General features: G+C 42.7%; 1 protein-coding gene across 2 annotated transcripts in view; it reads left to right on the top strand.

Moving 5' to 3' along the window:
- Positions 1-16,901, top strand: part of MDGA2 (MAM domain containing glycosylphosphatidylinositol anchor 2) — a 360,002-nt gene that overhangs the window by 178,769 nt on the left and 164,332 nt on the right. For both annotated transcript variants that reach the window (XM_086749693.1, XM_086749692.1), the window contains exons 4-5: positions 10,220-10,416; positions 13,485-13,617. In XM_086749693.1, coding sequence (XP_086605819.1) covers positions 10,220-10,416; positions 13,485-13,617 — 330 coding nt within the window. The remainder of the gene's footprint in view (positions 1-10,219; positions 10,417-13,484; positions 13,618-16,901) is intronic.

The following is a 16,901-nucleotide window of genomic DNA, read 5'->3' as shown; positions in this document are numbered from 1 at the left end:
GATTTGAACTGTAATAGAAATAGGCCTTGATTATATAAAGCACGGAGTTTATGGCTTACGATGTCTTTCAAATTTGCTATTGCGAACTGGAATACTCCCCGTCTGCCAGCTGCACGTATCCGAACGCTGTTCTGGCATATGGTTTGTTTTGTCGGCAGCTTCTCTGGAAGGTGAGGTCTGGCTGCTGTTCTGTAGTGATTTAGTGCGGGTTGTCTCGTTATAACCAGAAATGCACTCCTTCACTTGATGCCCTGTATCTGACGAGCAAAATGTGCAGGAGAAGGCTCAGCCCTGGGAGTCTGCACACACGGGGCTACCAGGAGCGCTGCAGAAGGCATCTAACTAAGCAACTCAAGGTCCTCCACCTTTAATGAGATAATTAGATTTAGATTAGACATTAGGAAAAAAATTTTTACAGTGAGGGTTGTAGAGCACTTGAACAGGTTGCCCAGAGAGGTGGTGGAAGCCCCATCCCTGGAAACGTTCCAGGCCAGGTTGGCCGGGGCTGTGAGCAACCTGATCCGGTTGGAGATGTCCCTGCTCCTTTGCAGGGGGGTTGGACTGGGTGGCCTTTGAAGGTCCCTTCCAACCCAGACCGTTCTGTGATTCTATGATAATAAAATGCAGTTTCTTATAGATTTGCGTCTTTCCTCCCCACACCTCCAGCTACCTTCCCACTCTAAGACTTGCCTCTTCCCCGTTATCTCCCCGGTAGCTCTGCGGACGGCACCCATGGGTGCATGTATGCTGGCCACAGTGAGCTCACGGTGCAGTGTTTCCTTCAGCTAATCTGAGCCTTGTTCCAGCGCCCCGCTTCTCCCCACGCGCATACACTATTTTTATACAATATGCTGGAGGTTAATTATCTTTGAGATCTCAATCCTCATTTGAAATTTTGCTAAAAGAAGCTAAAAAGCTTGGAAGGTTTTGGGGAAGGGAGGTTTGGCAGATGGGCAGGCAAATGCAATTATCTAAGGAAGCAAATCTCAGCTGGTCTTTGGGGTTCAGCTGCATTTGCATACTATAATAACGTTTTGGTATTAATTTTTGCTGATGATGCGAAATTGATGGCCATGGTCAGCGTGGAGAGAAGGAACATGTGGACTAGACAACCTCCTAAAGATCTCTTCCAAGGCAGATGAGATTTTAGCCCATCCTAAAATGGGCCTGACTGGGGAATTTCTTTCCAGTCAGCAGAAAGGCTTCACGCGTCTGGGATCAGATGTGGGCACTAAATATTCTGGGCAGGTTCATTTTCCTCCTCCTCTTTGCTATAGTTTTGTTTGATTTGCCATCTTCACTTGCCTCCAACGAGATTCTAGCATGTCCTCCTTTTTTCATGATCCACTCATCATTATTTATTTCCTCTAGTCCTGGCTTTCTTTTTATTCCTCTTCTAAAATGTGTATTTTATATTCCGTTCCAGTAAAATTGGGAAGAAATACGCTCGTCTTTAAGAGTCGGCATCGCAAGAAAGTATGCAGAGCGCTGTTAAGATTTCTATACTGACATTTTTAATGACAAAGTGTTTAAGGCTGGAAAATAAATGTGAATCTTGGATAAGCAGAACATAAACGGGGCAGGGGGAGGGAAACTTGGCACTTTCTGTTATATAGGTATGGACTGTCAGATGGTTGTTTTGTTTTTTTTTTTTTACTGAATTAAAATGATTTTTACTGATTTTAGAACATATGAAGTCCAGAAGAAGGCAGTAAGAGGAGCCCCCGCTTTCCAAGGCACCGTTATTTACACTCGATATGTTCAAAATGTAGTTTCTAACAGATTTTTTTACGATGTGAGTTATAGAACACTGGAACAGGTTGCCCAGAAAGGTGGTGGAAGCCCCATCCCTGGAAACGTTCAGGGCCAGGCTGGATGGGGCTCTGAGCAACCTGATCTGGTTGGAGATGTCCCTGCTCCTTTCAGGGGGGTTGGACTAGATGACCTTTGAAGGTCCCTTCCCACCCTAACCATTCTATGATTCTGTGATTTAAACTTTGTGAGTAGTCTCTGAAAGAATTTTACTGAAGCCATTAACTGGAGATGGATGTGGTGTAGAACTAGACCTTCTGAACCCACTTTGTTGTTTCTTACTTCAACAAAATAAATTTTATTTTCTTAAAAAATGAAGGAGCAAGAATCAGTTGATTTGGAATTATGCAACCAAAATTACTTATTTATCATGTTACAAAGTCCTATTCGTAACAGTTAATCCTTGTAATGGTTCATGCATGTCAGGTGGCCTTTAGTATCAGTGCCTGTTTCTCCTGGCTTGGTTTATAAATCCTTTTTTCTTTTATAATGGAATCTTCTGTATTGTTTCTCTATGAGTACAGAGAAAAGTAAAAAAAGAAAAAAAAACAAACAAGGTTACTTGTCTAAAACCCAATGAAAATAAGGAGGCAGCTGCTGCAGAATTCCTCGATGAGCAGTTGTGTATATTGGGATAAGAACTGGTGTTGCTTGTAGACTGTCCAAATCCTGTGTGCTTGTATCTGAATCTTGCTTCATAAAAAGAAGATAAATCACTTGAAAGTGAAAATCCTGCAGCAGAGTCATTCGTTGTGAGTGCTTTTGTAACTGTTGTCCTGTTCTCTAGCTGTCCTTTCAATCCCTGCAGTGTAAGAGGGCCTTTAACTCTTGTTTTTCACACACTTTGTTGTAGGTAGTCACGGTTCAGCAGTATTTTCCGCAGCCGTGTCCGGCAGGGTGGAGAGCCAAAGTGTGCTGACACTCCGGTACGCTCTAATGCAAGTGGAATGAAAAAAAAATAGTTTGAATAACTCAATTTCTTGATTCAAGTGTACTTGATTTAATGGTAATGATCTGAAACTCTTTAATCAACTCTAATTATGTTTTTTTCATAAAATTTAATGTTAGAATTGACCATGACATCAGTCTAGTTTGACCTCCTTTATCTTACAACCCTATCTGTTTTTTTGGCTGGCTTTTTGATTGGGTTTTTTTCCCCCCCTCAGCTGTTCTTATATTGAATGTAGTAGTTTGTACGTCACTGGAAAGCATCTAGTCTTGGTTTGAAGACATGAGGAATCCTCCGTGTGTCCAAGTAGTCTGTTCCTCTGTTCAACTGCTTTATCTTCAACAAATAAGTCTGATAAATAAGTACTTCCCGTACTGAACTGGGCTTCCTTTGGTTTCCAGCTATTGTTACTCGTTGTGTATTTTACCGGTAGCCAAAAGAGCTCTTTTGTACCTGCTGTTTTCCCACCGTGAGGTGTTTACATCCTATAATAAAGTCACCGTTCAGTCTTCTTTTCTGAGAAATTAAATGTCTCGCTCTTTACTGCAAGCCGAAGTCGTAAGTACTTGCTCCAGTGCGTAAGTACTTTTCTGTTGCTCTTTTCTTTGCCCTTTAATTCCTTAATGTTGCTTAACCATGGCTGACACCAGATGAGGATCCTGTGCTCAGGTCACCGGTTCTATATATGAAAGAAAATCGTATCCTGACTCTTAGCGCACACGGTGAACCCAGCAGTCCCATCTATTTCAGGACTGTGCTGAGAGATCTTTGTTGGTGTCTTGGACCGTGCCAGGGTGCAGTCTTGCACGGTTAACCTCTGTTATGAGTTTGTGGATGTATATCATTCTGTGTGAGGGTCTGACTCTTCATGATTTGGAAAATCCACTGGTCTTTGTTCGTGTACACACACGCGCACGCACATAGAAATTCAGGATTGTTGCTGTTTTCTGCTGTTTGTGCTGTAAATGCAACGTCCTCCGCACCAGTGGATCTGCCGTCCGGGGACTCCAATGCTAACTTAGTCTCCAAAATAATGAAAATTACCTCAGTTTGGTGTCCTTGGATAAACAGAACTCTTGCTGCCCTCTTGCTGGGCTGTACGTCCTGTGCCGTCCTCCCCGTCTCGTTAGGACATTGTTGGTGTGAACAGTTGTATGAACAGTAGGTGCAGTTTATACAGGTTTTATAACCTCATCAAAAGAATAACGTTTACTTCATAAAACTACATCACCAAGTGTTTGTTGCGTTTCTCCTCTTGAATTCTTTGTTGGTAGACTCCAACCGCTGGTAAAGCAGGGCAGGCAGAAATGGCCTTGAGCTATGTGGGGTATTGTTAACTGCTGAGGTCATTCTGTTTATCCTTTCATGTTTGAGCACGTTAGCAGCCTTCTAGCATGTGTTTGATCTTCCCAAAATGGTATTGGAAATCAGTACAAGCTCATCAGAGGTCTCCCAGGGTCACACCCTTGGTCTTGTTGGGAGCAAGCAAGAAAGGCTTGCTGTCTTAGAGGATCTGGCCTTGTGAGTGATGCTTGCTTTCTGTTGTTGGATCTGTACTGCACACGCAATTCAGCACCGCAAATGTGTAATAAGTCTTTTCTAAAGGGCTGTAGAGGGAAAAATATCTTACGTGGAGCTCCAGGTAACTTGACTCCCCTGATTCCAGCTTGTTTGGAGCTTTTGTGTCTCCACACTGTGTGTACTAACAGATGGCACGCAAGCCAGCTCATTATCCTTTCCATAGCTGTGCAAGAAATAGGTATTTGTTGAATTTTTGTGCATTTTCTGAATCGTGTGTAAGTGCTTTGTATCATACAGTACCACAGAGCACTTAAAACCTGCGTAATTATCGATAGCTTGTGCTAGGTCAAGGAGGCTGTAGTAAGGAAAACAGCATGAAAAGCATTGTACTTTTATGTTTAAGAATAACTTGTAAGTTAGGCCGGATAAATATATGCGCCACTGCTGTCTCCTCTCTGGCTGTCTTGATGAAGCAGTTTCAATCAGTTTACCAGATGCGCGTTTTATTATTATCCTGACTTCCAAGCATTGCTTGCTTTGAACATCTGAAGACAAAGGCAGCTAATTAACAAATGAAATCAGCAAGCTGTGTAGTCCCAGCAGCTGGAAAAAGATGATGTAGCAAATATAGTCTGTGATCCTGCTCTCACGTTTGTACGTGCAAAGCTTCTCTGGAGCTCAGGTGAGGGTTGCGGGAGATGGTCCGTGTTTCCTGCTCACGGACGGTGTGATGCCTCCAGCGCTTTGTGGTTTGGTGTAGAGAGGATATTAATAGCATCTGCCGCACTTCTGGGCACCTTCCACACCAACGTTTCTGGCCATCATGATGCAATTCAGTGGGCATTTAGCACAGACCCATTTTGAACAGCTCATACTGGATTTTCTGTCTGTTTGAGAGCTGAGGGACATGAGAGGGGAATTCTTCCAATGTGGTGTTTAGCATGCCTGTGCCATCTGGGTTTTGGAAACTGTTTGGTTCAATTCAAAGATTAAAGACTGAAAAATTGAACCTAATGGTGGCATAAACCTCTGTGGAAAACATACTTCTGTGTAATTATTTTCATTTTGATTAATAGCCTTTAACTACATAGCAACACCCATGACTTCAGTTTAATTTAAAGAATGATTAGTCAGTTAACTCTTTGTAATTTGATCAACCCAAAATGAAAATTTTAGGGTTTTTTTTTTTTTTTTTTTCTTGTAAAGCACTTCAGAAATTCATCTTGTTTAGCTTCCCAATGCTAACTCTCTGTTGAAGGAAGATCTCCCTGTCTCTTCGGTGTTTTCCTCTCTTTCTCCCTCCTGGGTTAATTTCTGCACAATGTCTGAAATCCATAGCTTCCTTCCCAGACGGCCGAGTCCCTGACTGTTCCAGTGCTGCTAGGGAAGAGCAACCACCCACAGATACTTAGACATATGCACAGAGCTTTAAATAGGTTTTCAAAAGTCTATTTGGAAATTTAGCAAAAATTCAACTAGACGCTGAAACTGGAGTTCTGGAGAGCTTTGACACGTGGACATTAGCACCACCAAGATCAAGTGACTTTAAAATCGCCTAAAAGCAATGAATTTGGCAGTTGCGTGCCTCCATTGTAATAACTCTGCAGAATACCTTGGCAGTATTGTAAGAAAAAACATTATTTTGTATTATGTTTGCAGCTCTCGCACAGCCTGAGCAAAACACGGTCTTGCGTAACAATCCAGTAAAACATTTGTCTAACCCTGCCCAGCAGCGGGGCACGCGGTTGAGTGTTCAGTGAAATCTCACAACAATTGCAAGCATTATTTTGTCTCCGATTAGTGCTGCTTCTGTTGCTTTGATGCAGCTGTCGAGATCTTTCCAACGCTGTTGATGGAAAAATCAGTCGAGTTCTGCAGTGCAAATTTTCCATTAATTGACCATTATGAAATGCTTTGGCAGAAGTCTTATCGCATTTGCATTCCCAACTTAAATTTCTTTGAGATTTCCTTACACTCTTATCAAAATCTATCCCCTGTCGTGGTACAGCACCACGCAGAAAGAGGATGCCTGCTTCTCTTTGTCGCAGAAGAGTACCTGTGTTGGAGGGGGAGAACACACATCCAGCATGGATGCATTGCAAGACAGCAGATAGCACAAGCAAGTGATGGCAGCACTGCTCATAATATCATGGAGCAATTTAGATTGGGAAGAACCTCTTGTCCAACCCCCTGCTCAAATTGGGGCCAAATTCACAGTTAGGTTAGATTGCTCAGGGCTGCATCCGGTCAAGCTTTGAGTGTCTTTGAGGATGGGGAGGACTCCAGCTCTGGAGCCCCCAACATCAGAAGGACATGGAGCTGTTGGAGGAAGTGTGGAGGAGGCCACAAAGATGATCAGAGGGCTGGAGCACCTCTCCTGTGAGGCCAGGCTGAGAGAGCTGGGGCTGTTCAGCCTGGAGAAGAGGAGGCTCCGGGGAGACCTTAGAGCGGCCTTCTAGTCCCTAAAGGGGGCTGCAGGAGAGATGGGGAGAGACTCTTCAGCAGGGCCTGGTGTGACAGGATGAGGAGTAATGGTTTTAAACTGGCAGAGGGTAGATTTAGATTGGATATAAGGAATAAATTCTTCCCTGTGAGGGTGGTGAGGTGGTGGTACAGGTTGCCCAGAGAAGCTGTGGATGCCCCATCCCCGGAAATGTTCAAGGCCAGGTTGGCCAGGGCTTTGGGTGACCTGGTCTAGTGAAAGGTGTCCCTGCCCATGGCAAACTGATTGAAACAAGATGATATTCAAGGTCCCTTCCAACCCAAACCATTCTATGATTCTGTGGTATCCCGCAGCCTCTCTGGGCAGTTGTCTGATTGCATAGGGAATTTGTTTTATGCTTATAACCAGGAGGAATTTCCCCTGGTGCAACTTATACCTGTTGGCTCATGGTCTTTTGTTCTGCACCTCTGAGAAGAGTTTGCCTTCACTTTCTCTATAACTTCCCAGTAGTCAGTCAAAGACTGTAGTTAGATCACCACTTCATCTTATCTTCTCCAGGCTAGCCAAACCCAGCTCCTCCAGCCTCTACTTGTATGGAACCTGCTTCAGGCCTCTGATCATCTTGGTGACCTCCTCTGCACTCTCTCCGGCACATCTGTGTCTTGACCTGGACATGGTGCTCAGGATGTTGTCTCACAGGTGCAAGGTAAAGGGGAAGGACCTGCTGGCTGCACTCTTGCTGTTGCAGCCCAGGATGTAGCTGGCTGCCTCCTGTTCAGCTTCTCCACCAGGACCTCCAAGACCTCTTCTGTAAAGATGTCGTCTTGGCCAGTCAGCCTTGTGTCAGGCTGTTGATTGCCACCTTACACTGGCAGGTTTCACAGTCGCCTTAAGTCCTGTTTTTAGGCTTTAAGTGCTGTAGTGTGTCAAGTTTTGGGGAACTTCACCAAAACAGAGCTGAGTCAAGACTTGTGCTTCTTGTGTATTTCACCTGAGAGGATGCTCCTTCGTCCAAGGGTGAGAGGTTCAAGGAGTGGTCCCCTGATGCGGTGTTGGAGGCTCTTAGTTGCCAGTCATCCTTGTTTGTGGGCTAAGGATGCACTTTAATAAGCAGACGCTGGAAAGCATTCATGTGTGAAACGTTCTGTTGTTCATCAAAATAAGGGGAACAGGTGTTTTGGCCTAGAAATTGAAGCAAGCTAATTTCCTGCCTTTTATTTTCTGTTGCATGAGTAGAAGACATAGCGTTTCAGCAATCTCATCCCTTTTCAAATGCTGCTGTGATTTAAAATAACCTTTAAAACAAAAATGAAATCTCATTAGAAAATGCCATCCTAATTTGGAGCAACAGTTTTGTAATTTGTTTCTGTGATATTAAATTAAATGTTTTGTCGAGTAGAATGAAGGTAACATTTACTTAAAATCCCTGCACTGTTACATGATATTATTGCTTGAATTATTCTAAATTTTGGAACAGGTTCTGCTTCTACTTAATCAAGAGGCTCTCAAGCTTTGTGCTTGTTATGCAAATCAAAATGTAAGCATCTGAAGTGTAATTTTTAGGTGCGAACTGCTTTTCAGTGTGGACATTTGGAACACGCTAGTATCTTCAGTTTGTCAGTGACGGGCTTCCTTTAGTAATCCAATGTTCCTCTGCCTCTAGTTTTTAAATACTATCAAACCCCCAATATTTTTAAGAACAGTATGCTGATGGTCCATCTAGCACGATGTCCTGTGATGGTTACAGTGGTGTTTGGCTGCCCCTTGGGGAAAGAACGTGGGACAAAATGTATGTCGTGCTTCGCCCAAAACTCCTGTCAAGGTTTCCAACAACATTGCAAAGGGACCCAAGTGTGCAGGTGCTGTCGAGCACGGCGGCGTTCCCTTTACACCGGTGGCCAAGATTTCAGAACCTCATTCTGTTTCGCTGTCATGGCCTCAGATAAATCTGATAGATTGACTTTGAATAGTTACTCACACAAGACTTTGCAAAACCGGGGTTAGATTTGTGGGTGAGTAATGAATTGAGCACTACGTAAAGTATTATTTGTATTTTGTTTTAAGGGAGAAGCACTACTGAGAAAGTTCTGAAATTATTTCAGTCGAGGCTGGGTTGCACATGGGAACGCGGTGTTGCTGCGTGCATTCACATGGGATTGGTGCAGGTAGAATTAGGCAAATTGTTCCTGCTCTCTGAGGGTAGCAGCATCAGTGCCTGTATTGTAACAGGGGCTAGATGTAGAGGAGAAACTTCCCCTTGGCTGCCAGCCCCCTCCTTCTAAAGCTCACCAGAGAATGGCTTACCACGTTATTTGGAGGTTGTGACAGGACTAAGGGTAATGGTTTCAAAATAGAGGGAGATGGACTTAGATTAGATATTAGGAAAAAAATTTTTACAGTGAGGGTGGTGGAACCCTGGCCCAGATTGCCCAGAGAGGTGGTGGATGCCCCATCCCTGGAAACATTCCAGGCCAGGTTGGCCGGGGCTGTGAGCAACCTGATCTGGTTGGAGATGTCCCTGCTTCTCACAGCGGGGTTGGACTGGGTGGGCTTTAACGGTCACTTCCCACCCAAACCGTCCTGTGAGTCTATGATTGAGTGTTTTTAACTAGTACTCAGTAAAAATGACCATTGCTTTTCTTGGGTTTTTTTTCTTTCTTTTTTTTTTTTTAATTTCTTTGCTATAATTGTACCTTCAGAGAAAGCTCATAATAAACAATAGTAAAACCCTACAAACAGAAATCTGTTTGTTCCTGAAGGAATAAAGCCCAAACTAATTAATTTAGGTGTACTCGCAGTCCAAGGGCTATCGCTGTTTCTCCCCCATGTAAGATGAGTGAAATCTGTTGTGGAGATCTAATTTTCTTTGAGCGGATGCCGTGGGAGTAATTATATATCTGTATTTTAATCAAGAGAAGTGTATTCGAAAGCCCGTGATGAATTTACCTGCTTGAAGTTAAATGCATGTAACTGAAAGAAGGGAATATGCATTAAATTACTGGATTAAAATGTTACTTTAAAGGAGAACAGATGCATGCACATGATCTATCTTCTAGGGGTTCCTTACCATTAGGATGCAAATTAGTCTATTTATTTCCAAAGCTTTATAAACTATTTTGTCTAAGCGACATTTAAATTAAATTCCTACATAAAAAACAAGCAGTGAAGATGAAAAGCAGATGAAAACTAGGTATTAGTGGAAACATCACAGAAATACGATTGGCATTATCATATATGGTATTGTAGATGTTGTTTTATTCAAAAGTTCGGGTCGTAAATGAAGATCCAGTTGTGCTAGGTGCTGTGCAGATGAAAACAAACTCTACATTTTGGTGCAGAAGTCCCAAAATGTACATTTGTGGCTTTTAGGGCGGTATTGCCTCTATTTTGTTGTTGACTTGTACACAAGGCGATGCAGGTGCTTCCCATCGCAGAACTCTCGTAGCGTCAACTGAAGCCTGACTTGATCTTGTTTGTTCTTTCTGTCTTTCTAGATTTGGATGATCCGATAGTAACAGTCCACCAGAGCATCGGGGAGGCGAAGGAGCAGTTTTACTATGAGAGAACTGTGTTTCTCAGGTGCGTTGCCAACTCCAATCCGCCCGTCCGGTACAGCTGGCGACGCGGCCAAGAGGTGTTGCTGCAAGGCTCTGATAAAGGAGTGGAGATCTATGAGCCCTTCTTTACCCAGGTAGGGATGAAGATGGAGTGTTTATCCCTTCCTTAGGCTACCTGCACCAGACTGTTGTAACTGGATCTGTCTGCATATTGCTGCTGGGTTTGTGGTGCGGGTAACTGGGAATGGCCTCCAGATGACTACAACCCAGCACAAATGCAGCTCTACGCTTTTTATAAAGCTTCCTAATATAAAACATATCTTTTTTTTTTTTTTTTTTTTTGTAAAATTATGAAATGGGAGATGATGGGAAGACGCACAGTGAGTGCTATCTGCAGGAGCCCCTTTGAAGTCGTTTTACTCGGGCGCTGCCAGCCCAAACCTCGGATTTGACTGCCGTTTCCTAATCTTTCCCAATACAATGCAAAGTGATTCTGCACAGAAGTTCCAGCCTAAAAAGCTTTTCGAGAAGGCTAAACTCTATGGCAACTCTCAGTGTTGTTTTTTTATTTATTTATTTTATTCTATTCTATTCTGCCTTTCGTTTCTTTGAATATAAGTTTTTGTTCCAGAATTACACACTTAAAAGATGAGGTTGCAAAAATGGAAAGCCTTCCTACTCTCGCTTACAGCCACAAAGCAGACGGGGCCATCAAAAGAGTCTGACAGATTAGATAAGATTAATTTATTGTTAGCACATTTGCACGGTCTGGGAATAAAGAGGTGGCATATCCTATTGTCTATGGACAAAAGGGTGTGACGGTGTTTGGAAAAAAAAAAGAAAGAAGGAGAAAAAATAGTTTTGGAAAAATCTCAAGCAATAACAAGTAAAGACAGAGGTGAAACCCGCCTGGTAATTTGGTATTCATAGCAGAAAGCAGTCTGCAACTTTCATAAATAATTTTCAGCTAATGATTTGAGAGCACCTTCATTTTTTCTCTTTATTGTACTTGACAGCTTTATATTGCTACAACGGCTTGGTGTTTTACTGCGAAACGTGTAGCCTGGAACCTTGCAGAGATGAGAATTAGATTACATAGTCGAGTTATTGGTCTGCTAAATGTGATGAGATTATTTTTAATTTAACATGTACAGACCCAGTTTAGCAAATCTGTGGCTTGTTTCCTTGGACTCAAGCGAATAAACTGGAGTTTCTGAATGTTTTAATTAAAAAGTGAGTGTCTCCCTTGACTGGGACTTTTTGTTTTTTATTTCAGTTTGGAAATGCTGATGATTACCTTCCCCTATCATCTAATAACAACATATCTAATAAAATGTGTCACATGAAAATGCGCCAACATTCCAGGCCAGGTTGGCCGGGGCTCTGAGCAACCTGATCTGGTTGGAGATGTCCCTGCTCCTGGCAGGGGGGTTGGACTGGGTGGGCTTTAAAGGTCCCTTCCCACCCAAACTAGTTTTTCTGGCGGTTTTCGTGTTTTCTTAAATCATAGAAGACACCTGGAAAGCTGGGCGAATTCTTGAACTTTGAACAGATTTGGGTTTTTGGTTTGGTTTTTTTTTGTTGCTTTTTTTTTTTGTTTGTTTGGGTTTTTTTGATAAGTCAGATAATGTTAGTTACTTATTTTAGCTATCATGGCGGGGGGGAAATGCACAAATATGCACATTCTGATCTGTGGGAATATTTGAAATACTGAATTTTCAAAAACCAAAATCTTGATGCAGAATTTTTTCCAAAGAGTTTGCATCATCCTCATTGCACATTGTAATTGCACAGCCTGAGTACAAGATTAAATTTGCTGTATTTACAATAATTATACAATTAGACATAATTAGACTAATTATCCAAGCCAGTGAAGGAAATATATACATTTTTATAAATCTCTGCAATCTAGGGACGTGATCCAGATTGCCATTGTGAGTTCTGCCCAAGTTCAACCGGGAGCTGGCTGCAAAGGATGGAATTGATGGGATGCAGATGCTCTGTGTTTCCTGAGCTCAACAACTTAAGTAGCTGTGTTCCTACTAACCTGGATAAAACTCTTCTTAAAGTAGGAACTTTCTCTTCAGGAGCAGCCTTTCAAGGCTTGGTCTTGCGAACACTGTATCAGTATGTGCTTAATTATGTGCTTAAATCATGTAATTTCCCTGGGACTGATTGCACATACCAAGCACTTCGGTTCCAGTGCTCCAGACATCTACCGAGATTGATTTCACAACTGTTTTCTTGTCTAGCTAGCTGTATCTTCTCTTTTATTGCTTTTTTTCTTTTCTAATTCTGGATATGCATTTTCACAAACTATCGTGTTTTGTAGGGCCTTATATAGACCTGGGCAGTTGGTGCTCATGGTATTGTTAAAATACATTCAGTAAGTTGTGGTAATATTAAAAGTTGTTGCGGCTTTAACGAAACATGTGATAATGAACATTTTCCAAAGTGTTCTCTTGATGTCCTCCACGCTGTCGCATCCTCATGCCTGACACCCTGATGTGCTTTGCTGTGCTCCCTGTGCTTTCTTCCTCCCTGCTCTGTCCCGTGACACCTCTGCGTGCTCAGGATTTTGTATCTGATGCACCTTCTAGCTTGTTGTTACTCTTGTTGCTAACAATGCTGTAAGATTTTACACCCATATTTCAGCAACTTACTTGTTCTCCTGGGTTTCTGGTTCTGCAGCGCCCGTTTCACACAGAACTGCAGTGGAAATCTCGTATTTTCCAGTTTTCTCTCGATTGCGTCTGAAGGAACGCCTTCATTACGTATCCCGTTCAGGTCCCTGCTCCATCATTTACACTGCTGGCTAAAAATAAAATCCATCAGCAGCTCATTTTCAAAGGAAAACAGCAGGATTTCTGTACCTTGTGATTTTTTTTTTTTCATCATGTAGATTGTACCTTAAGATATATTATCCTGAATAACACTGCGGCTGGAAAGACTCTGTCAAACCAATTTCCCCCTCACTGCTTTCTTTGCCTTTAATACATAAGTGGGGCTATGGTTTTAGGTTATACCACCTGCCATTCTTTCATATAATTAAATAAAATATGGTTTCTGGACCACTTAAATATCTGCTTCTAATTAACGGCCATCTTCCTCCTGCCTCCTGAAAGCCAGTCTTAGTGTATCCTGCGTCTCTGCATGTTCCTCTACCTTGGCCCCTTCCTAATGCTCTCGCTTGCATGCACAGGGAGAAACAAAGATCCTGAAGCTGAAGAACCTCCGACCTCAAGATTACGCGAATTACAGCTGCATCGCCTCGGTGAGGAATGTCTGCAGCATCCCTGACAAGATGGTGTCCTTCCGACTCTCTAATAAAACAGGTGGGCCTCCAGCAGCGACCTTCTTCAGTCATTTGATGTCTTTTTTTTGTTTTTCGGTAATGTTCTCCTGCTTAAAACATTTGTGACTGGTTGCCCAGAGAGGCGGTGGAAGCCCCATCCCTGGAAACATTCCAGGCCAGGTTGGACGGGGCTCTGAGCAACCTGATCTGGTTGGAGATGTCCCTGCTCCTGGCAGGGGGGTTGGGCTGGATGGGCTTTAACGGTCCCTTCCCACCCAAACTATTATATTCCATGATTCTATGACCACATGTGATAGAAACTGTTCAGGGCAAGTTGTAGAACCAATTTTCAGATGTTTTCTTTTTTCTTATAGAAGTCAGGACTTGAAGAGTTTTGGTTTATTGCTCTCAATGTTTATCGTTCTCTAGACTTTATATCAGGATTTACGTTTTTCCCCCGTGTCAGGGAGGTTCATTGTTATGGATAGATTTCAAAGAAGATACTGCAGGAAGGTAAGAGGAAGGGGCATCTCAGTCAAGACTGAGCTTAGAGTGAAAACAAATACTCAAAAACTTCTCTCAGTACTTTGACAGCTAATTATTTTTGGTCAATGGAATACTTGAGGGGAAAAAAAAAAAGTCAAACTTTTTATATACTTACATTGATTTAAATTATTGATTTTATATTATTATATTGATATATTTTATATCAATATAAACATTGATTGAAACAGAAGTGGTTTCTTTCAGATTTAATTGATTCAAATGAAAATATTCAAACAGTTGTGCTGAAATGCTTTGCAGGAGGATAACTAGGCGTTTAGCTATAGTCTCTGGCCAAGCTGTCTCTGTGTTGTGGCATTTCTTGTGCATTTACTCTTTACTTTGGACTTGACCCTGAGCAAGCAAACAGACAGTTGAATATCTCCCTCTCTTCGTGGCTGTATCACTGCTATGTATCTCGAGAGCCTCATGCCGGTGGTTGCTCACAAGGAGTGCAGTTGGGAATGCTGGTTTCCAGGAAGGGAAAATTAGAGATTTTAACTTTCCTAAAGGCTCTGTGTCCAGGATGCACAGGGGATGTCTGAAATGGTTTATAAAACCGATGCCAAAGAGCAAAGTCCTCAACTTAGATTTCTAAATAATTAGAAATTTCAGAGCAGTGTTTTCTGGAGAACAGTTCTGCAGCAAACGTTGAAACATTTGAAAACTTCAGGTTAGACTGAGCTGGGTTATGTCTTAATAGCCTCTGCCTCAGGGCGCAAATGACCAAAGCGGTTAGTTGTTAACATACTGAGTGCGTCTGAGATGAACTATGAATTTTATTTGCACTTGCACGTTTCACGCTGTTTCTGTCTTCACGGCTTTATTCCAAGGAGTTGCCTTCAGCTTTTCCTGAATTTCTGGTTTGGCAGCAGGGATTTCAGACCTGTGATGTGTACCGTTACCTGCAGAGCGGATTCATGGCTCGGCTTTAAAGCTGCCACTGGCAGTGGGGGAATTACAGTCACCTCCAAAGGTATCTGGTAACATGATTTGGAAGCCCTTAATTTACTCTCTCATTAGTTTGTTCCAGGGGAAAAGAAAATATCTTAATGTGAGGTTTATCCCTCACTAGTAGCTCTGATTTCGTACCCAAAGAGGTGTGAAAGCCTGTCTGCCATGGAGAGGTGTAGCAGACAGGTGGGAGCAACTTTCCTCTCGACACTGGTAGTAACTCATGGCCTCATCCATGAGAACAGAGGAGGAGAGTTGTTACTGCTGTTGTCAGAGCGATGGTTTTGCTTTTGAAGCCGGAGTAGTCTGTCCATGTTGGACCTCATCTCCAACAGAAGTTTGTTTATATTACAGTGATGGGGGAACATCAAATAGCCTAACTATTCTCAGCTAAGGACAGGTGATCACCATCTAATTAAAAAAAAAAATATTCCCATCTTAGAAGTGCCTTGTTTATTTTGAAAGAAGGATGTCTTGCTACCTTAACAGGAATTGCTATTCTGGAGTAATTTCCAAAGTAAACAAACCTGAAAAATAATATTCACACTTTCTTATGAAGAACTTGGTGGCAACCATCATCAAGGGCAAGATTAAATATGTATAGTAATTACTGCAAGAAGTCATTAAAGATGATGATTGATGTGTGGATGACTCTAGGACAAAATTTTTCTCATTTGGTACAACTTCATCTGATATAGTTCTTTGGTAGAACTTCATGTAGTGTAACTTCATGGAAGTTACATATATTGGAAATCCAGAATAATCCAGGATAAATCCAAAGTAATGAAAATAAAAACCTGAACTTGATGCTCTGTTTTGATGTAAAGCAGTCCTATCCTGCCCATCTGTTTTTCATTTAAAGCTGGAGGCGTGTAATGGAGATGCCTATATAATGGAAACAAAGCAGAGACAACAGAATTGTCTGTAAGGTGGCAAACGTGCACGACATTTATTGTGATTAATGTGGCTAAGAGCGAATTTAAGTTCAGCTGCAAATTATGTGATCATGATGTGAAATTTGCTGGCAATTTGGCCATTCTGTGTTTATCAGGTCTGTAAGCACAGCTGATGTGGAAGTTTTTTGGTGAACTTGGCTGTTAGTGGTGAGAGGTGACTCTGGAGAGTCGCTGAGGCTTACAGCAGCTGTGGGTTTCCGTCTCGTTCCAGTTGATTTGGCTCACTGGGTTCAGGCTTTTATTGCACGACACAGGGACTGTTGCATGACTTGTCAGGATCCCTTGGATTGATTAACTTGTGACTGAAGTCTGGAAGGTTTTTCCCTGCCATAGATGTGCGCTCCAGCTTGGGTTGCTCAGGGACATCAGCTGTCCCAGCAGCCAGATGGGGTTTGCGAGGGTTTGTGGACCATCTGCGTGCGGTGGCTTGCCGTTCACCTCGATTGACCCACCACGTGGTGGGCGCACGGCGGCTGGGAAGCTGCAGTGCCGCAGGGACCACCGTGGCTCCCAGCTGGCGCTGATGGATTGCTGCAGCGCGCTGATGCGCAGCAGGACTTCTGCACGCTGCAACGAGCGTTGGTCACGTGATGATGGTTGGCAGATTGTGCTTGAGGAAAGGGTGCTCAGCAGATGTGAAAAAACCCAGTGTAACTGTTATTGTATGCCTGGAAATCCTTACTGCTCTTACGGTATCCTGCTATCACCCTGCCTGCTTTCTGCATCTGGGGTCGTAGAATCGAAAAATCATGTAGGTTGGAAAAGACCTTTAACACCATCGAGTCCAACTGTTAACCCAGCACTGCCAAGCCCACCACTAAACCATGTCCCTGAGCACCACGTCTACGTGTCTTTTAAATATCCTAAGAGA

This window comes from Chlamydotis macqueenii, chromosome 5, assembly GCF_036417535.1.
Source record: "Chlamydotis macqueenii isolate bChlMac1 chromosome 5, bChlMac1.mat, whole genome shotgun sequence".
Classification (NCBI taxonomy): domain Eukaryota; kingdom Metazoa; phylum Chordata; class Aves; order Otidiformes; family Otididae; genus Chlamydotis; species Chlamydotis macqueenii.
Note: the sequence above shows the minus strand (reverse complement) of the source record. Positions and strands in the feature narration are given on the sequence as shown.